This window comes from Morus notabilis, unplaced genomic scaffold, assembly GCF_000414095.1.
Source record: "Morus notabilis unplaced genomic scaffold, ASM41409v2 Scaffold160, whole genome shotgun sequence".
Lineage (NCBI taxonomy): Eukaryota > Viridiplantae > Streptophyta > Magnoliopsida > Rosales > Moraceae > Morus > Morus notabilis.
Window position 1 is genome coordinate 157,897 of NW_010368035.1, and position 22,495 is coordinate 180,391.

Here is a 22,495-nt window from a genome sequence, read left to right on the forward strand (position 1 = left end):
ATTCTACAAGACCAAAAACAAAAATAAAAAGGAAAAGAAGGTTTTGGAGTTTTCTTCGTCCTATATTCCTCCTCAGACATATCCTCCCATGAAAATGACCATTTGCGTTCACCCCCCCTTGCCCATGATTGAAAAGGGCCAAACAGGTATACACATAGATGTCACTAGGACTCTAAACACGTGGTGGGCCCAAGCCCAGTTCCATTTTTTCAAAAGGCTCCATGACCTTTACTGTACTATGGGCCCCCCCCGTTTCTGCTGTTTCGAAGGGCAAAAGAGACAAGGGCATTTGTATAGCTCTAGATTTTTATCCTACACTCTTTTTAATTAAATGACTATATTAGTTAAAAATATATATTAATAAGAGTAAGAAATAAAAATTTAGACTCTACGCCTTAAGAATAACTTCAACAATTTTCTTTGTAAATTGAAATACAACGATTTTTTTTTAAAATATTTTAGAAAGTACTCAAAATTTATTGTTACAACCTAACTAGTAAGATTATGCTGCATGTCTAAATTTTCTCCAGTTTATCGGATTTGGACTCTAGGTTAGCTTGCGTGAGGGTTTTTGGTTGGTGGGGTTATAAATAGATTTTTGCATTTATTGAATCATTAAACTAATATTTATATGTGGCGCTGATTGAGACACCCCAATTGGTGGGCGAAGGCATTGATGATTGTTTTGTGGGCTCTTTGTGTGGTGCTGGTGCCACATCTATATGCTATTTTCGTCTTTGTCATAAGATATAAAACATACATATATATATATATATAAACCAATACAATTCTTTTGGGTGCCTGTTGTGGTAAGAGTGTCGAAGTGACCTCTTTTAAGGAGACCAAAAAGCTCTTCTAAACAGGATAGATTATCATCCGTTTTTTGAACTACGCGTTATGAGAACTGTTTAGGAATAGTTAGCCACCTGTCATTCTTGTATACTTCTAAAAATAAAAAAGGAGTGGATGGATTCTATGCTACATTTGCTTCCCACATTGATTACGATTTACGAGAGAATTCTATGATATGGTTCGATTATTACCAAGGAAAAAAGAGAGAGAATTATAATAATCTCGGCGTACGTTTTTCTTTTTGAGCTTCATCAAAGTTTACTGTGTCTAGGGTTTTGTTTTGTATATCGCGTTTTATTTAATTGAATACAACCTCCATTTTAAGCTGTTATATTTTTAGTCTTACCAAATTTCATTTTATCATGTTTTTTTTGTTGTAATTTAATATGATCATATACGATTGGTATAAGTTTAGAGTCATATTCTATGGATAGTGTTTTTTTTTTTTTTTTTTTTTTTTTTTTTTTTTACGTCGCCACATAATTCTCTTTGCTTGCATGGTGCTTCTATCCTGTGTTCTCTATTTGTCTGCAATAATATGTGGCATTAGCAAGCGACATCTCAAGTAAAAGGTAAGGGAAATAGTATAAAGCAACATCGGTGCTGAGCATATTTTTAGACCATTATGTATAAAGTCACGCTAAGGGTCAAGTAGATTAAATGATGTATTTTCTGTAATAATGTGACAGTTACAGCTTAATCCTAATTAATTATTATTTAGCGAAGTCACTTGCAAAGTACGTTTAAGTAATGTGTTAAGGTCCTAGAGTAACACGTATCATCAGCTTAATACACATTTGCTGAAATTTTTATCTTTTTTCTTCAGTAGAATACAAAACCTACTGTTTATTATAATTAGTTTCATTCTATTTATTATAATAATTACTTTCTGTAAGCTACTATTTACTACTTTTTTTTTTTTTTTATCCTAACAGAAATTACGAGTGAATACATATGAGCCTTTGGATTTTCTATGTGGGCTCCTCAGATAAGGCTTTCAGTGGGCTCCAGGGATAAGGTTTTCTTGTGGGCTCCTCAAGGATGCAAATAAGCCTAGAACAAGAAGGCCCCTACCCCCCAATCTGTCATCATTTTCATAAGGACCACAACAACATTTTTACGTTCACCAAATTCTTTATTTGAGCAACGTTCAGGTTATCAAAAACCGAATAAATTCTAAAACAATTTTTGTTTCAAGAAAGAAACGAACAAAAAAAAAAAAATGATGATAAGTCAGTTTCTTGAACAGACATTTCACCTTTTAAAGGGACCAACTCAAGCATAAATGGCCGTTGCCGACAAAAGTGGCACTCATTTGAATTATTCCCAATCACCTATCTAAGGAGGCAACAACCAATTTGATTCTATTGAGAGCATGAATTTCTTGTGTTATGACTTATGAGGTTCATGATTATTCTTGCTTTGTCTTAATTTAAACTCTTATTTTTATAAGTTTTTTCTTCTCTTTACATTTTTATACCTCGCATTTGGAGGATATAAAAAAAAAAAAAAATCATTCCTTGTATTTTACGTCGTTGCATAATTATATCTTCAATTGCCAACTTATGCTTAAATCTATATCCTTTCTTGGACGACGAATTTTTGACCTGTGAAATCCATAGAATACCCTTGATGACTAATGCCTTATCTATGTAACCAAACAAAACTATTGATTTTTGGGTGGGTTCTTTTTTTTTTTTTTTTGGGAAAAAAGTTGAAGAAAGAAAAACAGAGAAAAACCAAAAAGAAAAAAAGGAGGGTTTTACGGCAGTACATAATTTATTACGCACTGGGTACTTTTGGCAACAAGGCATAAAAATTAAAATTAAAATTAAAATTAAAAAACCTTTTTTCACAATAATCAAGAACTAAAGTCTATGCTTCAGACAAGTAAAAAATAAAAAATAAATAAAGAAAGAATGAAAAAGAGAAAGAAAGATATGTTTAATGCATACTTCCAAAAGGAGTTCACTCAGTTACTTCAAAAAATTAAAATTAAAATTAAAAAACCTTTTTTCACAATAATCAAGAACTAAAGTCTGTGCTTCAGACAAGTAAAAAATAAAAAATAAATAAAGAAAGAATGAAAAAGAGAAAGAAAGATATGTTTAATGCATTCTAAAAGATATGTTTAATGCATACTTCCAAAAGGAGTTCACTCAGTTACTTCAACTTGTATCGAAAGAAGAACTTAAAGGAGACAGTTTAATAATGTGGGTTTTGCATTTTGCTATAATAAAGGAAAAGCATTGGACAAGACTACAACAACAAGAAGATAATAATGCAACCTCTGTCAACCCAAATAATGCAACTTCTGTCAAACCCGTACTATTCCTGGAATTCCCTTCTTAATAACTTTTTGAATTTCACGAGAACCTCGCGCCTTAGATGTGTATATTCATTCATGTTAGAACGTCCTTGGGTCATTTGTCAATTCTAGGCTTCTAACGTAGCATTTTGAAGTATATTCCTGCAAGAAATCTATCTTGAAAGATAACAAGTACGGATACAAATTATTTTGGTTCACAGATTTAAATTATTCTCAATTTACATGTATTTTTTTTTAAAAAAAATACTATAACGAATCACGAACTATGATTTAAATTATGACATGAATCATCGTACCAAACACCCTAAGTTTTATTCTCCTTTGTTTAATTGGCTTGTTTGTTAGTTTAACAGAAATAGAGACAAATACCCATGTTCTTAGATATGTTTGGAACCCGGATTTTAAGGGGGGGAAGGGAAAAAAATTGAAGGATTTTAATTTTTCTTGTTTGGAACAAAAAAAAAATAATGAAAAAATTTTTCAAGCAATTTTAAGGGAAATTTCATAATGTAAAACCTGGATTTTATTTTTCTAAAAAAAGAGAGGAAAAACAAAATCCAAATTTTATTCCACAAATCTCTCTATCTCCGACCTCGTACTCTCTCTTCTCACCCACCCGGTATCTCTCTCTTCACGTTCTGTTTCTTCTTCTTCTCTCTCTCGTTCTGTTTCTTCTTCTTCTCTCTCTCTCTTCCCTCTCTTCCCTCTCTTCACGCTCTTACCCCTACTCTCTCTCTCTCGTCTTCATCCTCTCCAGCAACAGTAGGCTGGCGCCGGCAATGGTGACATCTCCCTCTTCTCTCACATTCTCTCTCTAGACGGTCAACAAAAATTTTCCTCCTTCCTTTCCTTGAGCTCCAAACAGAGCAAAAACTATGGATTTTATTTTCCTCAAAAAGAGAGAAAAAAACAAAATTCAAATTTTATTCCACAAGTCTCTCTATCAAGGAATGAATTCCAAACAGAGCAAAAGCTTCCTTTGTTTTTTCTCATTTTTTTTCTTTGCACGTCTTCTCTCTCATTTTTTTCTTGGCATTTGTTTTTTCTCTTATTTTTTTTCTTTGCATTTGTTTTTTCTCTCATTTTTTTCTTTGCATTTTCTTTCAATTTTTTTTCTGCCCTAGAATTTGAGTTCCAAACATAACCTTAGGATTAAATCCTGATTCATATTCTCTTTAGTCAAATAACCATATTAATAAAAAAAACAATTAATTAAAAATAAAGGATAAAAATTCATACGCTAGTATAATAAAAGTCTGACTAACCCACTTTGCCCAGGGAAGGGAACGCTAATGTAATAAAAGTCTTACTAACCCACTGAGCCAATTAGACGAAAAGTCAGATTCCCATGTTTCTTGGCTGATCATGCGTCCAATCTCATTCTCATAATTACAAAAGAGAAAATAGTTACATATCACAACTTTTGCATCTTCGAATTGATACGTTTTGTGATATATGAACTAGAAGACTCACAGTTACGGAGTTACCGTTCAAGCCTCTCAAGGTATTTGAAGCATGGCATCAACAAACGGGGTTCTTATGACATCTCAACCGGAAACTGGACAGGACTTCCAAGTTCTATAATCCAAATCCACGTCATATAATTTTTCTGCTTGGAATTAATTGCAGAATTTATATACTTTATCGGTGAAATTTCTGCTCTCAACTTTTATCCTTAATATTAACCTAAGAAGACTAAGAGCATAAAACTAAAGACACATTTCCCAATTATCTGGGAAAGAATTAGCATGTTCGTTACTGTGTGTAAAGCCCATCCAATAACTACAACTCAAAACAAGAAATGAATTATGAATGGGTAACCCGTTAGGACTTTCTTCGTTCCCCTTGCAAATCCCTAATCAGACAAACACGCACACATTCACATTAGGAAGACTAATTTGCCCTCATAAAATAAAGTTTGCAAAAGCTACGTCTCACTTGAAAAGTAATAAACTAAAAGACGTCTGCCAAATATCCAGAGATCACAGTGATACTACTCGCAGGCACATCCTTTTCACGATTAAGAAAAAAACAAAATCTTTCCACTATTTCACATGCAGCATTGTTTTACTTTTCCCTTATCATAAGCATATGACAAAGAGATGGCAAGCAGCAGAAATTTAGCAAGATGTCTCGCTCATTCAAATTTATAGTCATAGTCAACACTTCAAATCGATTTATGATATTCATGCTAGAAAAATAGTGAGGAGATCCGTTTTAATTACGCAGATAGCATATGATAACAATCTGCACTGCGCCCATAAAACAAATCCAATAAGCCAGCCTAGGTAGTGATGGCATGCACCAAGACAACCAACAATCAAACAGTTTCAGTTCTATATAAGTAGATGGCATGCACAACAAACATAGGTCGGGACGTTCTAAACACTCAAAACGTTTGTATATCAGCTATTGGAGAACTTAACAATACGAGAAAGTTCTATTAAAGACACCAAAGCATAATCAGAAGAAAATCAGTTCAAATCAATTTGAATATAACCTCAGTATGTGTGACTTTTGAAGGCGGTATTATAGAACTTCAAAAGGAGAAAAGGGGAAGGGTTTTATCTAGTTAGTAGAGAGAGCAAAGACCGCATTCTTGTCTTCTATAGTAAGGAGCTAATACTTGATTTCCAGATGATGAACAGCCCGATCACATATTGCAATCTCCATTTCAATATTTGCGTCAGATATAGATTATAGCACATTACTTCACCTGCAAACGCCGTAAAAGAGTATGCCGAGTCAAACAAACGAAAAAACATTCTAAACCAAAATAACACATTACAACAAACTCAAAAGTAAGCGACCAATGAATCCAAAAATCTTACGAGGAACTCAATACACATCATAATTACAACTGCAAGATAATAATGCATTTGGGCTGAATCAATTCATAGCTCCTATATAGATTTAAGTTCAGTTCTTTCTCAGGCCAATTTAATTTTTAACTCATGCTCGCTTCGATAATAATAGAAACATTAGAGCCCCGAGGCTATAAAGATGACCAGGAAAAAAGATCTGATAGCCAGCCTTTTATCAATCAATTACAAGATGGCATTTCTTGTGCTGAATGCTAAACTGCAGCCACAGATATACATCCCTCATCTCCACAAGAACTTCTAACCTTGAACAGGAGAGCCAAAAAGGTGCATTCTTAAAGTGGGAAACTTGCTTGGAATAATCACATCCCATACCAGGAACTAGTAATATTTGCATAAACGACTAATTCTGAAAACTAAACAAGAAATTCATTCTTACCTGCAGTATTGGAAACCCCATATTTTTTTTGGAGTTCGATCCTACATCGGCTGCTTACTGAGACCAGTTACGAGTCAATCCCATCATTGAGTATACAAGGCCACAATACCACGCAAATACACCCTTGAGCTTCCGCCACTCATTGGCCAACTAGTAGTCAAAACACCCATTCCACAAGAATTACATCCCAAATGTTCTGTTGTAAATATCAGAACTGGGCATCCGAAACTTGGAGTCCTCATAACCAGCATAAAACTTGTTAAATCCTACTCTCTCATTTCGAAGGAGCTCTGCCATGCCCAAAGTGTTTCCACCCTGAACCTCATTCCACCCATCCCAATGGCCATTCGACACAAGCCCATTTCTAGACTGTTGGAGGGACATTTGGGCAAATGGTGATAGATTGTTAACTTGTGATTGCTCAACAAGCCTTGAAGATATTCCATAAGAATCACTAAGATGAGAAAAACCATCTCCAATGTCAGGAAATCTAAGGTTCTGTTGTGGGGAGAGGGATCTCGACATCAAAAGTTGAAGCCTTGCATCATTTTCAAAGGGACTAAATTGTGATGGGAAATTTGATCTCATTTCTAAAGCTGGATTGTTAAGCCCGCCTTGAAGCCTTCCTTTACCAACTGCCAATATGGCAGGATCCATGAACTCAATATCAGTTGAGCTACCCATGTTTCCTGTAACCTGTGGTTGTTGATATGCATTTCTCAAAAAAGAGGAAGTGTCAAGCAAACGATTCCCTGAGAAAGTTGAGAACAGATTTATTATGTTCATCAGGATCAAATAAGCACAAGGACAGACCTAACTAGAAGAGATAAAATCTTTGAAAACTCACCAGATAGGGAGTCAAAAGCCTGGTCCGGTCTTTCATGAGATGTGAAGCCTGGAGGTGGTGCCCTGCTAGGCACTGAAAACCCAGGAGGAGCAGATATTTGAGCCCTTGAAACTGCTGAACACATTCATAAAAAAAAGGGTAAAAGAAGCAACTACAGCAAACTTTAACCCCATCTCAACACAAAAATGAAGTCACATCTATAGCAAGCCAAGACTGCAAGAGAAAGCTCTAAATAAACAATTTTTAAAAAAAATGTTGTTATCATCCAACAAAATACGTGGCAACAGAAACATTTTCAAAGTGGCAAAGTAATCTCGCCAGGAAAAAAAATTAATATAATACCACCAACAAAGATCCTCTAATATTGCATACAAACACCATCTATAATCAACTTTATAGTTCATACCTGACAAAAGTTAACTAACTTCTCAAAGCTCACAGCACAACCAAATAAACTTTAGACTTATTTCATCTTGAGGAAAGAATAAAAAAATGATGCAAAATGACAAATGTCCAGAAGTTGGCTTTCTAGAAAAGGTTCGTACAAAGTTAAAACAAAATAAACTCTAAGAGTGCGTAAAGTTCTAAACTAACAATAACACCAAGTAAAAATGGTTTTTTTTTTAACCCTTTGAAAAGGAAAGGAAAAAAAAAAAGAAAAAGGAAAGCAAAACTATAAACAATCCATGCCCAAACAATACGCACCAGAATGCTTATTTGGAGGGAAAGCTGAATGGCTGCTAGCATGATTCTCAGACTCTTCAAAATTACTGGATGAGAAACCATTACCAAACCCAATCTTATCAAGATATCGGTCTCTGCTATCAGCAAAGTCATGGCTGAAAGGCCGGTTACTAGACATATGACCAATTACACCAAGAGATGGCTGTACGCCAAATGCTTGGTTTACAGACTCCTCCTGTCTTGCAAATGAGAACCTGGACTGATTGTTAGTTTGCCCCTTCCAAGAACTTGATATTCTGTGAGATCCAGACTGCTTTTCATCGTCTCCCAACAATTTAGCCAAATTCTGAGGTGATGTTAATGATTCATCCCAAGTATCAAAATCAAGAGACAATATATTCGAAATTATGCTGCTTTCCCCTTTATCTACAATAGAATTGGCATCAGCACTAGCAGCTTCACCCAGGAATCTTCCCAGGTGCTTTCCTGTATCCTCATTTAGATGCAAAAAGGAATGCTCTGACGTTCTATCAGAACCAATAAAGCCATTTCCAAAGTTATTAGGGTACCCGTTAGATGTCATTGAACTGTCCCTAAGTTTGTTATCCACAAATAGCCGATCGGCATTTGAATTAACCGCTGAGTAAGCCTCATGTTGTTGCTGAAATGAAGTATGGAGTGACTTGGAAGAATTTGGAAAATAATTAGAAAGACTAACAACTTCAGGATCCTTAAGCCGTTGATTGTCAAAAGATATTATGTCTTCTTCCAACTCAGAAGATGTACTTGGCACCACTTGTGTCCGTGAATCTGATATCCAGTCAGACTGATCTCTTGAAACGCAAACTTCATCAATTGATGATACAGCTTTCTGAGCTATTCTAGAAGGTTCTCTAGATTGATCGGTATAATATTGTTTCAGCCCTTGACCCTGAGGTGGTTTAATAAAGGAGTGATCAGAAAATCCACCACTAGGTGAAGTTATACCAGAGTGTTCATCCATGACATTTCTATCCGTGCTCATTGAAGACATTTCAGAGCATAAATTCTGGATACGACCATCAGAACTCATGAGCAGTTCATTTTCATGACCAGAAGAAGTGGAGGACTGCCTGTCCTGGTCATTGTCATCTGAAATGTTTGGTGGCATATTAATACCTTTATCATTGTCTTTCAATACTGGTGGACAAGAGATCTGACTGCTCAAATTTACAGAAAAACCTCCATCGAGTGCAGCAGGTTTCTCAGGCATACTGTTTCGAAAATCCAAGTTACTATGCTGTTTCACAGACCTCAATGTTTCTGGTTTAACTTTAGCATCGATATTGTGACCTTCCTCAATTAATGCTTGTCTCTTCCCTCCATCACCATGCAATGTGTAACTCTGAGTAGCAGCTGCAACTGTTGACGAAAATGCCAATGTATTGCTAGCTGTGTCAGGTTTCTGTTTTGAGGTTCCATTTGTACATGTTAAATTTGCAGCTTGTGGTTGGCATGTTGAACCACGCATACCCCTGCCATGATCAGTGAAAAAGTAAGAAATCGATTACACTGATAAATAAAGGGCCAAACAAGGAAAAGAAAAAAGGTCCACCATGAGGCTGCAGCTGGAAGAGCAATAGATCTACCAGAACTTCCATTTGGAGGAGAACCTCTAGCAATATTTCCAGTATTCTGCTAGATTAAACATCAAAATCAGAACAAAAGTTTCCAAAAACATCATTCTAAGAAGAAATCAGCCATCAAAACGTGCCTCCAGATTCTTTCTACACGTCTATAAATGCTCTACCATAAACACAGCAAAATAGGAACTCAGAGCATTAAGGAGAATTAGATACTTAAAAACTTAAATATGTCCATGAAACAGAGACTGAAGATGGTAATAGAAAAGCTAGAATCTTACACTTGACACATTTTTTACTATAGGTTTTCCAGAAGAAGCAGAACTGTTATTGCAATAATCGTCAATAGGTGGTGGTAGAACATTCCCTGAACGGCGTTGCACATTGTTTGCAGCACCAGTAATTTGTTGAACCCTACTCCTTTAAAACCATCATGCAAGTTAAACTAAGCATAGGATAGAACACCGCATCAACCATTCAAATAGCAGAAAGACGGAAATTTTTTGCCATGTAAGAATGAAAGAAAGAATATATCAGCACCCAAAATAACATGAGTCCAGCATATTTCATGAATCTAGAAAATTTCAAGACATCTCATGCAGTCAAAGGCCAGGAATCAATATTCAACCAAAATCAGAGCTGGTCATTGATCCATTGTCTATTAAATTTATTTGAGCCTCTTTGTACTTTGGGATCCGTACACAAAAAAATTATGAAAAAAGAATGTCAAAAGTTATTAACAGCACAAAGAATAAAAAGCTCCCACAGGAAGATTTACATTTTTATAAAATATATATCCCTCACCTATCACGCTCAAGAAAATAAATTATCACGAAAAAGTACAGGACCATACAATCTTAAACAAACTACTTGGCAGGAAGCCGATTCGAAATATACCTTGTGTAAGCTGAAATTATTTCATCTTTTGTAAAACTATCCTCTTGAGACCCAATCTCATGCAAATACAAACAATCGGGATTGGTGCATGGCTGAAAACAACAGAAAATAAATCCTCAATAATAAGAATATATCAGAAAGGATAACAATTTAATAAGATTTTGTTCAAAACAAGAAGAAGACGACAAAGGAGAAGCAATGGTCATACCACGCTTCTCAGCCATGCATGGCAATACTTTGTGGTTCCGAAGCAAGCCCTAAAATAGACGATAACAAAATATACATATCAGTAGTTAGATGGTGCTACACATTATCAAATATATTACACTACTGGGAATTCAGAATAGGTCTCAATAAGGGCAAACAAGTATGTACCTCAAAGATCTACCCTCCAAGACGAACCCATGTACATTTTGAATACAACGAATGGCTTCATCCTCTTTCGAGTAAGTAATATATCTGAGCACAAGGAAATATGGTCATATACTATGATGTTTCGCATACAAGACAATTCAAACAGCCAACACAGATAACAGGATTGAAATACAATGCATTCGCAAGATAAAATAAGAACAGGTCAGTAAAAGATTGTGACATAAAAAGAAATTGTGATAAAGACATGTAGAAGGAAATAAAGCAAAAAAAAAAAGGAGAAGAAAAAGAGGAAAGGAAAGGAATTGTCTGTAATTTAGATAAGTTAAAACACAGACAAAATGGACACAGATAACTTACACACTACAAGTATTGTTTTGATATTGCTGAATAACACCAGCAGCCGTTCGAGACATGGATACTTTGAGAACCTTCCCATACTGACCAAAATATTCTCTACGCTGGAGAAGCTGCAAATATATGATTGACAAATCATAAATATTGACACGTATCCCTGAAATTCAAACATAAGCTCGTATACTATTGCATGTCTCCCTCTCTCTATGTTGTTGGTGAGTGTGTGGGTGTGTGTGAGAGAAAGAGAGAGAGCCGGGGGGGAGGGGAAGGAGATGGAAGATACTTCTTCATCTGCCAGATTCAGAGGCAACCCAACAATGTATACAAGGTTCCTTTGAATCACCCGCACACTGCTGAGCTGCTTCCGCCCTTCGGACGATTTGGTCTTTGCTTTCTGTGATTTCATCTTTTTCTCCATGTGGATTTCTGCCACCAATCTGCTGGTAATATATGTAGAAAAAAGGAGGAACAAATATGAATATAATTGTAGAAATAACCTGAACAAAGGTGGATATCCCTTTCAAGGCAAGAAGAAAGAGTAACAAAATAAATGAAAACCTTTCACATTTCCCAGCCATCCCCACTATCTTTTCCTTGTCATAAGGAGTACGGCATGCAGGGCAACGGCCCTCCGACTCATCCTTCTCAGCCATGTCCATTATGTGATGCCAACACCAAACACATATCTGACATGAAGAAATAACAATTAAAATTTTACTCAAACGGGGTGGGAAAATAACAGACATCCAGAGCTAGCAAATTTATCGGAACACTTTCACATTGTTACAAATGTATAGTTTTAACTTCCTTGACAGCGCATATAACATATAGGAGAAAAGGAAAGGGAAAAATATGGTACGAGATTGAAAGCAATCCCCATTCCCATCCAAACCAACAAATAAAAACGAGTGTCACAAACCTCATATCCACAGTTGCAGGGCTTCAATTGCTGATCCGTCAAATCCATCTCCTCAGCGCAAAGAGGACAAGTCTTTTCTCCCTCGTCACTCATGATTGCCTTAAGGGGGTCAATAAAAGTGCAAATTAACATAAAGGTTAAAATTCTAACCAAACTATTCTACCAAGTAGATCTAAGTATATAAACGAGCGCTTTTATTCCCTTGATAGAACGAGAACATGCAATTGAATACGAATTATGAAGCAATGCATGAATCACATAGAAAAACGAAAGAAAGCACAATATCGTACTAGCAACTAGCAAGACGTTGCTCACTCTCTCTTTTACAAGTTCTCACAAACCAAAAAAGAATTTGAAGAAAATAACGAAAATGTGATATCTAAAAGCCATCAGAATATCATTCAAACATGCAACTACAGTTTAGTAATGGCAATGAACACTTCAACTTTTCCATATGCGAACAAGATACTACCAAGAAATCCAAAGGCGTCAAAACCCTAGAAAAATCAGAATCAAACTAAGATAAGATCAGAAGACAAAAATCCTAAAATGCCCAGAATGAAACCCTAAAATCCCAAATCATCTAACAAACACCACTTCCGGACTCGAGCAATAGGAAACCAAATTAACAACGAAATCATAAATCGGAGACATCGCGTATCAAATTAATCCCGTCGTCAACGAAATCAAATTAACAAATAACCACACAAATTACAAAAGCATCCAAAATCGTCGGCATGCAAACAGTAAAATCAAATAATAGAAACTGAAATCAGCACCAAATCGAACCGAAAAACAAATAAGCCAAAGTAAAATTCACAACGACAACATATAAATCCCCCCCCAAAAAAAGTGAATAAATTGGGGATCTGGGGAAGCGAACGAGAATGATCGGATTAGAGAGAGATTAGGGTTTGAGATTGAGGAGAAACAACTTACAGTTGGGGGATCGAGAAGGCGACGACGAATCTCTTAGGGAGGATGAGATTGTGTGAGAAGAGAACGCGGAGACACAGAGGGGAGAGAGAGCGATGAGAGAGAGGGAGATAGAGAGAGAAAGAGAACCACAATGAGAGGTGAAGGAAGGGGGGATTTTAAGGAGAGAGAAAGAAAGGCTGTTGTTTGGATGGCTCTTTTGGCTGCTGGCTTTCACTTCTGCGTCGCTGTCAATTAAATATTAGGGACTTCCTCCTTCTGCCCTTGTATTTTGCATTAATTACGAAATCTGCCCACCCTTTTGTGTGACCTTTGTGGCTTCTATGGGTCTCTCTCTCTCATTACCGGCTTCGTCGACATTTGGGAGCTCGGTTCTACCTTATTAGATCCCTTTTATTACACGTATTTCGTTTTTTTTTTCTTTTCATTTTTTTAATTTAATCTTAAATTTTAATTTAATAAAAAAATTAAATGAAAAAACTAATTTTCTTTTATGTGTTTAAACTTTAAGGTGATCGGTTAGGTGAGTGACGCATATGGGCTAAAACAAACATTGTTTTCAATGTAGATGTTTGTGTTTAATAATTTCTGTCATTGATTAGGAGATGGAAAAAAATTAGCATTATTTATTCTGTTGCATTATGGCATTATGCTCTCATCTAATTATTATTTTTATATGTCTAATTAATTATAAGCAATTTCAATTGAGTCTAATCGGCCTTTATCTAATTGGGTTTATGTGCGTATATTTTTTTGAACTTGAGAATAGAGAATTTAAATATTAAAACCTTAATATTAAGCTAGATGTAGATCACGAACTACAGATCAATTGAGTATTTTTCCAGATTTTAGTGGCAAAGGTTATTTCTCAAATTTAATTCCATAGCATTGAGCTAACTATAATTAATCTAAAACGTTACAACAAATCAAGCTTGTTCTAAGATTGAATGGTAATTTCACAAAACAAAAAAAAAGAAAAAAAAAAATGAATGGCACGTAATACAAATGAGTTGTAAAATAGACATAATAACTATTGATCAACAGCATTTTACTTTTTAGTATAGAAGTTTGGCTTTTTTTTCAAGAGTATAATATGAACTCTTCTTTTTCTTTTTTTTTTCTTTTTTTTTTTCCTTTTTTTTTTGTAGAAACTAGAAAGAGTATAATATAATGTTGACTTGAGTTTAGAGATATTGATTTTTACTGCTGAGACGTTCCTAAGAGACAGATTTCCAAGATATTGTTTATTTGTATTTTTTAAGTTAGGGTGACTTGAGTTCAGATCTTAATTTAAATTAAGGTGTATTTGAGTATAGTTTTAATTGAGACTCTAATTTGAGTTTGTGTTTAGATATGCACATTTTGAGTTATGGTTTGAATTGAGAATCTATTTGAGTTTGTGTTTAAGTGTGTCAAAACTTGAATTTGTATTTTGATAGTATTTTAATAAAAACTCAATGGTGATGAAAATTTTAATAAGATTTTAGTGGCAAAGGTTATTTCTCAAATTTAATTCCATAGCATTGAGCTAACAATAATTAATCTAAAACGTTACAACAAATCAAGCTTGTTCTAAGATTGAATGGTAATTTCACAAAAAAAAAAAAAAAAATGTATGGCACGTAATACAAATGAGTTGTGAAATAGACATAATAACTATTGATCAACAGCATTTTACTTTATTTAGAAGTATGGCTTTTTTTCAAGAGTATAATATGAACTCTTTTTTTCTTTTCTTTTTTTTGTAGAAACTAGAAAGAGTATAATATAATATTGACTTGAGTTTAGAGATATTGATTTTTACTGCTAAGACGTTCCTAAGAGACAGATTTCCAAGATATTGTTTATTTACATTTTTTAAGTTATGGTGACTTGAGTTCAGATCTTAATTTAAGTTAAGGTGTATTTGAGCATAATTTTAATTGAGACTCTAATTTAAGTTTGTTTTTAGATGAGCACATTTTGAGTTATAGTTAGAATTGAGAATCTATTTGAGTTTGTGTTTGGGTGAGTTAAAACTTAAATTCGTATTTTGATAGTACTTTAATAAAAACTAAATGTTGATGAAAATTTTTAATAGGGTATATGAGTGGAGTTTTATTTGTCTCTTCGTTGTAAACATAAAAAAATCATCTCACTCGAAATTAAAATGAAAAAATTATGACGTTTTTTAAAATAGAAAAAATATTATTCATTAACTTGAATTTGAGTTAAATGAGAAACTTGAACTTAGATTTTAGCCCCAAACTCGTTCAAACTCAAGTTCAAACTCAAATTTTACAAAAGAATGTGAACTTGAATAAAGTTGTAACTCGAGTTTACACTTTTTTTCAGTTTGGGTGCTTAGGGCTTGTTCATTTGCACATAAACTCAAAAGTTTCGTTCATTTCACCGATTCGAGTTCAAGTTTTATAACAGTAAAAAGTTATCAGAAACAGTCACATTTAACTTTTTAGCTACAGTAAAAAGCTCTTACATAAAGTCACATCTCAATTCAAATTAAAAACTCGAATCATCGAATTAAACGAGCTCAAAAATACTATCTAAATACAAATTTAAGTTTTGACCCACTCAAACACAAACTCAAATAGATTATCAATTCAAATCATAACTCAAAATGTGAACATCCAAACACAAACTCAAATTAGAGTATCAACTCAAACTATACTCAAATACACATTAACGCAAATCAAGATCTGAACTCAAGTCAAAACTTTAAAAGAACAGCTTGTTGAGGGCTTGTTCTTTTGGAGTAAAACTCAACAAAAGTTTGAACTCAAATTACAACTTTATTCAAGTTCATCTTCGTTTGTAAAATTTGAGTTTGAACTTAAGTTTTAGCACGAGTTTTAACTTGAGTTTGGAACTAAAATCCGAGTTCAAGTTTCTCATTCAACTCAAGTTCTTAAACTCAAACTCAAGCTAATAAACAGTATTTTTTATATTCTTAAAAAACGTCATAACTTTTTCGTTTTAATTCTGATTGAGATGATTTTTTTTCTTTGTGTTCACAACGAAGAGACAAATAAAACCTCACCCATATACCCTATTAAAAATTTTCATCACCATCGAGTTTTTATTAAAATATTATTTAAATATAAATTCAAGTTTTGACCCACTTAAATACAAACTTAAATAGATTCTCAATTCAAATCATAACTCAGCACATCCAAACACAAACTAAAGTTACAACTTTAATTCAAATTATAACTCAAATTCAACTTAAGACCTACACTCAAGTCACCACAACTAAAAAATGCAACCGAACAAGTCTTGAGTTCAAGTTCCCCCTTAAACTCAAGTTTTTAACCTCAAACTCAAGTTAATAAACAATATTTTTTTAATTCTTAAAAATGTCATAATTTTTTTGTTTTAGTTCTAAATGAGATGATTTTTGTATGCGTTCACAATGAAGAAACGAATAAAACTCCACTCATATACCCTATTAACATTTTTCATCACTATTGAGTTTTATTAAAATGTTGTCTAAATACAAATTCAAGTTTTGACCCACCTAAATACAAACTCAAATAGATTCTCAATTTAAACCATAACTCAAAATGTGTACATCTAAACACAGAGATGTAGGTTCTTTACCCGGTTAATATGAGAACATGTGAGGAAAGATAAGCGTGAAAAATTCAAAGAAAAGGGGAAAACAGAGAAAGACTGAGCAGATTCTTTGAAGGAGCATGAGAAGAATGAAAGGCTGGAGATTCTCTAGTAGAATAGTTGAGGCTGAGCGTGAGGAAGGTGAGAGTCATTACTCAGGTTACTGTTTGTGCATTGTGCAAAATGATTCAAGTTGGGCTGAATCAGGAGGGGCTTATTTTGAATCATGACCCAAAAAACCCTCAGGGACTCAAACCCTGATTCCAATCCAACGCACGATTTGGTGGATCCAAACATAAGTTCTTGCACTTGACTCTGAATCACAAGTCTGAATCCCCCAACTAAATGCACACTTCATAAAGTAGGAGGCCATGTTCAAAAAACATTAGTTATAAGTCGCTTAAAAAAAGAAAAGTTATAGTTATAAATGTGAATAATTAAAAGAGTTAAAACACTAGCTATAAGTCACTTAAAAAAAGAAAAGTTATAGTTATAAATGTGAATAATAAAAAGAGTTAAAACACTAGTTATAAGTCGCTTAAAAAAAAAAATTATAGTTATAAATGTGAATAATAAAAAGAGTTTAATTCAATGGCCGAAGAAGCTCACGATTCATGATAGAATGGGCAAAGTTACCTAGCAAATAGCAGCGAAGTAATTAAAAAAAACAAAAAACAAAGTAATAATAACAACAAAAAAGGGCCAGTTAGGAATTCTGATTTCTCTGTTTCGATTTATCCTTTTTTATATATTTTTTTTTTCTTTCTCTTTCTTGTCAATTACGTGGAGACTGGGAAGGTTAAATCAATGGGTCGGAGTATGAGGGCGGTCGGAGTACGAGGGCACGTCGCTTTTTTGTGTGATTTTTGTACTCCAAATTTTGTGCAAGAAATAAAAGTACGATTATTGTTGGGCTTCTGTTTTTGAATCTCATATGAATAGGGTTTTTTAGGTTATATTTTTGAGTTATGATAATTTAATTGTAAATTTTGAGTTGAATTTGAGTTAAAGTTGTAATTTGAGTTTGTGTTTAGATGTGCACATTTGAGTTATGATTTGAATTGTGAGTCTATTTGAGTTTGTGTTTGAGTGGATCAAAACTTGAATTTGTATTTATATAATATTTTAATAAAAACTCGATAGTGATGACAAATTTTAATAGGATATATGGGTGAGGTTTTATTTTTCTATTTGTTGTGAACGCATAGAAAAAAAATCATCTAAATCGGAATTAAAACGAAAAAGTTATGACGTTTTTAAGAATATAAAAAATATTATTCATTAACTTAAGTTTGGGTTTAAGAACTTATAGTGTGTTCGGCTGTCCAAAAAACTCAAAAAAAGACAATTCGAGTTCCAATTTTATTTAAGTTCATGTTCTTTTAAGTACAAACTCGAGTTTGAACTCGAGTTTGGGACTGAAACTCGAGTTCAAGTGTCCCCTTCAACTCAAGTTCAGAAATTCGAACTCAAATTAATGAACAGTATTTTTTATATTCTTAAAAATGTTATACCTTTTTCGTTTTAATCCTGAGTGAGATGATTTTTTTTTCTATGCGTTGACAACGAAAATACGAATAAAACTCCACCCATATACCCTATTAAAATTTTTCATCATCATTGAGTTTTTATTAAAATACTATCTAAATACAAATTTAAGTTTTGACTCACTCAAACACAAACTCAAAAAAAATATTCTTATCTCAAACCATAACTCAAATGTACACAACTAAACACAAACTCAAGTTACAACTTCAACTCAAATTCAACTTAAAAACTACACTCAAGTCACACTCCAAAATAATAGACCCTTAGTTAAAAGGGAAACTTGAACTCATATTTTAGCCCCAAACTCAAGTTAAAACTCGAGTTCAAACTCAAGTTCAAACTCAAATTTTACAAATAAACATGAACTTTAATAAAATTGTAACTTGAGTTCAATTTTTTTTTTTGAATTTTACTTCAAAAGAACAAGTCCTTTGATTTGAAGAACACATAGATATGAAATGTACATACATAGGGTGTAAAATCTTTTTTTGATGGAAAAAAACATTGTGTAAATGAGGGTTTGTTCATTTACACCCAAATTTAAAAAAAAAAATTAAACTCAAATTATAATTTTATTCAAGTTCATGTTCTTTTGTAAAATTTGAGTTTGAACTTGAGTTTGGAGCTAAAATCGAGTTCAAGTTTTCTCTTAAACTCAAGTTCTTAAACTTAAACTCAAGTTAATGAACAATATTTTTTCTATTTTTAAAAAACGTTATAACTTGTTTGTTTTAATTCCGATTAAGATGATTTTTTTCTATGCGTTTACAATGAAGAGATGAATAAAATCTCACCTATATACTCTATTAAAATTTTCCAGCACCATTGAGTTTTTATTAAAATACTATCTAAATACAAATTTAAGTTTTGACTCACCTAAATACAAACTCAAATAGATTCTCAATTCAAACTATAACTCAAAATGTGCACATCTAAGTATAAACTCAAATTAAAGTTTTAACTCAAATTATACTTAAATATACCTTTTAACTCAAATTAAAATCTGATCTCAAATTACTCTAACTCAAAAAAAATGTAAATGAACAAGCCGAAATCTATGGTATATCAAGAAGCCCTTTTACTCCGGATTTGGCATAGTGTTTGTGGAGATGCTGGGCTCGCTTGCGTATTAGAGTAGTATTAGTATGAGGTTGGGCCACAGCCCACTAATAACTACAGGCTTGAAGTGTTGGAGTTAGCGGGAGATTTCTAGTCATGCTTGTTTAGTTGTTCGCTTGTAAAAGGAGAAGTGGCAATGTAGTTGTTGGGGTAATCTTGATAAATAGAGATGGTAATTCGTGTCACGTATTGTATTCGTATCGTGTTTTGATCGTTTCTTTTTAAATTTGTAGTTAACCTGAAGACGACCCGTGACACGAAATTTTTTAAAAATCGCAACACAAACACGATACGACCACTTTACGAGTTGACACGACACGACCCGAATTAAGCAAATAATAATATAAGATCCCATGAACCCGAAATTGATATGAAAATTGTATACTTTTATTTAGTTTTTTACATATTCAAAATAACTTAAAATTCATAACACACTAAATTACAATAACATCCATTGAAATTAAGCAAATAATAATATAAGATTTTGAGTATAACTATCATGATATCACAAGTTCATAATAAAATTTAAAATATGCAATGAAAAATATATGTATTTTTTAGTTTTTTTACGAGTTTCGTGTCGTGTTCGGGTTAGGCGGGTCCAACTTGAAATTGACTAGTGTTTTTCATGTCAATTTCAGATAGACCCAATTCTGACCCGAACCTCTTTTTTCTCAACCCTAACCTATAAAATTCGTGTCGTGACTCATATTGCCGGCCCTATTGATAAATAATAAAGTATATGAGTCAGAATTTTTATTTTTTATTATTGATTTATAATCTTTTTAATTAAATAATTATACTATTAAAAAAATATTTATTAAAAATAAGAGATAAAAGTTTATACTCATATACTTTTAAAAATAAATTCTTCAATTTTTTATATAGGAGTTGCGCGGAACTGCTAAGCCATCTGGATCTCTTGGAATGCACCTAAAGCTCCCAGACAATACATTCGGCCCATAAAGGCACATTTGGTGCATCCTAGTAGCACCCCCTGTTATATTTTATGAAATGTCCTGTCAACTTTTGTGTCCCTTTTATTGTTATACTCTTTCATATAATATGATGACATGTTAAATGTCACATCACTTAAAATTTTATATCATGTTAATTACAAAATTATATATTTTTAATTAGCGTGACATGAACTTATTGGGGGATACAAAATGAGATAAACAATAAGACATATGAGCGTATTCTTAAGAGCACGTACAGTAAGGGCATATATTGCAATGTATTAACACTAAATGCCGTACACCAAGCGTAGGTTGAGGAGCAAAGACTTGACAGTCAAGCATATAGATTATGCTCTTTAGCAACCAAATAAAAAAAAAAAAAAAACATATAGAGTAAGTACCATTCAGAAGACCTACAAGAATATGGAATTGAATCGCTTCCAGCTCAATCTCCATGGAAAATTCATTCTCAAAAGTCACAATCTACCCCAGTTCCCTACCTGGCATTTCACCTGAAATGTCACGAAGAGACAAACATTATATGACTACTCCGTATTAATGATAGTTGGTTCTTGATTGTGCCACTAGGTGTTGCTCAAATTAACATCTTTATTAACCTTAAAATTGAAAGTGTTCTAAAATTAAAATTTCAAGATATGCACCAACTTTCAAGTATACGGTTTTGATTTTCAGAATCCATGGATGGATTAAGATGAACTCCTTCGCTATCATTAATACAAATACTTCAAGTTTGTCCTAAATTCCAATGCCATGGACACTTGCAATCTCCCATCAAAATGTTTGATCTCCCGAGAGATACGTGTATTCTTTTCACAACTCAAGTCACAACTCAAATTTTTTTCACGCTATAATAAAAAATTTAAATTTTTGTGAGAAAAAACATTAAAATAAAAAAAATTAAGTTGTGATTTGAGTTGTAAAAGAACAATAGCCACCTTCACTGCCAATTTGGCCGCCCTCATCTTGGCATCTAGGGGCGAAGCCGCACAAATTAGATTAGTCTAAATCTCATTGACTGACGAGTCCACACTTGCATCTATCCCTTGTAGGAGGACCAACAATGAATTGAAATCCCATTAGGATGAAGAAAACGAATCAACATTCCCGCCTCTGCCATTGATGTAATACCGGACTCTTCACTTGTACAAAAGTGTACACTCTTGACCTTTAGGGGTACATAAGTTGGACAAAGCAAGATGACATGCTTGACATGGTGAGCAAAGGAGCTCATCACGCTTCTAAAGAACTTTGCATTGGGGGAAACAAAGCCGGATACTTAATCAAACAACAAGATTCGTTCCTTAAACGCCTGCAGAGGAGAGGACTCATCCATTACACACAATTTGATGGGTTTTGTATCTGCATCACACATGCGAAATGTCCATAACTAACCATGATCCGCTTGAAGTGATATGGGTTGATATTCCTCCTCATGCATATCACACGAAATAAGTATTTTCCCTGAAAAGATGTGGAATATGAACTTATAGACAGTGGCGGAGCCAGGCTTTCACTTCGGTGGGAGCGTACACTAAATTTTTTTTTAACAAATTATCTTAGTAGAGACATATAAGAAAATATATTTATTTTAGTGAGGGCATATATTATTTCAGTGATGGTTTAAGTGTAAAATTTTAAAATTTTTAAAAGTAATATTTTTTTCAAAAAAATTTAGGTGGGAGCGGTAACCTCCATTGAGTTGTACTTAAATCCTCCACTGCCTATAGATAACTTTGTGGTGCTTACTTGTTTAAGAAAACCAGACTTATTATTGATTTCTATTTTGAAAAGACATACCTTGGCTCCAAAAATGAGCGCCACCCTTACAATGGAGATGCACAACTCTCGCGAGTTTATAAATATTAGCAACGACATCGTAGCCGAGTCCTGTTATTATCTGTGATTTAAAGTTAGATGTAAAAGAATTATAAAGAAGTTTGAATTAACAAATTGTCGGATTGTATAATAAAATTTTGCTTGTATCCTTGTCTGGTAGGAAAATAATACCATTACAATAAGATCCATTTAAACCAGTCAAAGGTTGTGGCACGTTGAATCATCAATATTGAAATAGGTTTGTTCATTCCCATCATATGCTTAATTGTCGAAAGTCATAAACGAATTTCTGTTTTAAAATGACGAGGTTGGGATACTATAAAC

General features: G+C 33.5%; 1 protein-coding gene across 6 annotated transcripts; it reads right to left on the bottom strand.

Annotated features, from left to right (window-relative positions):
• Positions 1 to 5,328: 5,328 nt before the first annotated feature.
• LOC21394467 lies at positions 5,329 to 13,270 on the bottom strand. Of its 6 annotated transcripts, none has more exons than XM_024176010.1 (14): positions 13,080 to 13,270; positions 12,141 to 12,239; positions 11,780 to 11,907; positions 11,505 to 11,661; positions 11,225 to 11,334; positions 10,868 to 10,951; positions 10,701 to 10,749; positions 10,493 to 10,584; positions 9,877 to 10,015; positions 9,568 to 9,647; positions 7,995 to 9,487; positions 7,290 to 7,400; positions 6,443 to 7,194; positions 5,329 to 5,897 (listed from the first exon to the last, which is right to left on the bottom strand). In XM_024176010.1, exons 2-13 carry the CDS (start codon positions 12,231 to 12,233, stop codon positions 6,623 to 6,625), a joined length of 3,108 nt encoding a protein of 1,035 aa, XP_024031778.1. In that variant the 5' UTR covers positions 12,234 to 12,239; positions 13,080 to 13,270; the 3' UTR covers positions 5,329 to 5,897; positions 6,443 to 6,622. The 6 variants fall into 6 exon arrangements, with proteins under 6 accessions (XP_024031778.1, XP_024031780.1, XP_024031777.1 ...); XM_024176012.1 differs by having other exon boundaries at positions 5,330 to 5,897; positions 7,290 to 7,403; positions 9,877 to 10,009; positions 11,505 to 11,658; XM_024176009.1 differs by having other exon boundaries at positions 5,330 to 5,897; positions 7,290 to 7,403; positions 11,505 to 11,658.
• Positions 13,271 to 22,495: the final 9,225 nt, after the last annotated feature.

Bases quoted from the DNA above. Each gene is read 5' to 3' on its own strand.
- LOC21394467 (XM_024176008.1), bottom strand. From the start codon at position 12,233: ATGAGTGACGAGGGAGAAAAGACTTGTCCTCTTTGCGCTGAGGAGATG. The intron at 11,908-12,140 runs GTTTGTGACACT...TCTTCATGTCAG, and splicing joins CCTGCAACTGTGGATATGAG to ATATGTGTTTGGTGTTGGCA. The intron at 9,648-9,876 runs GTAAGATTCTAG...TTAATCTAGCAG, and splicing joins TAGTAAAAAATGTGTCAAGT to AATACTGGAAATATTGCTAG.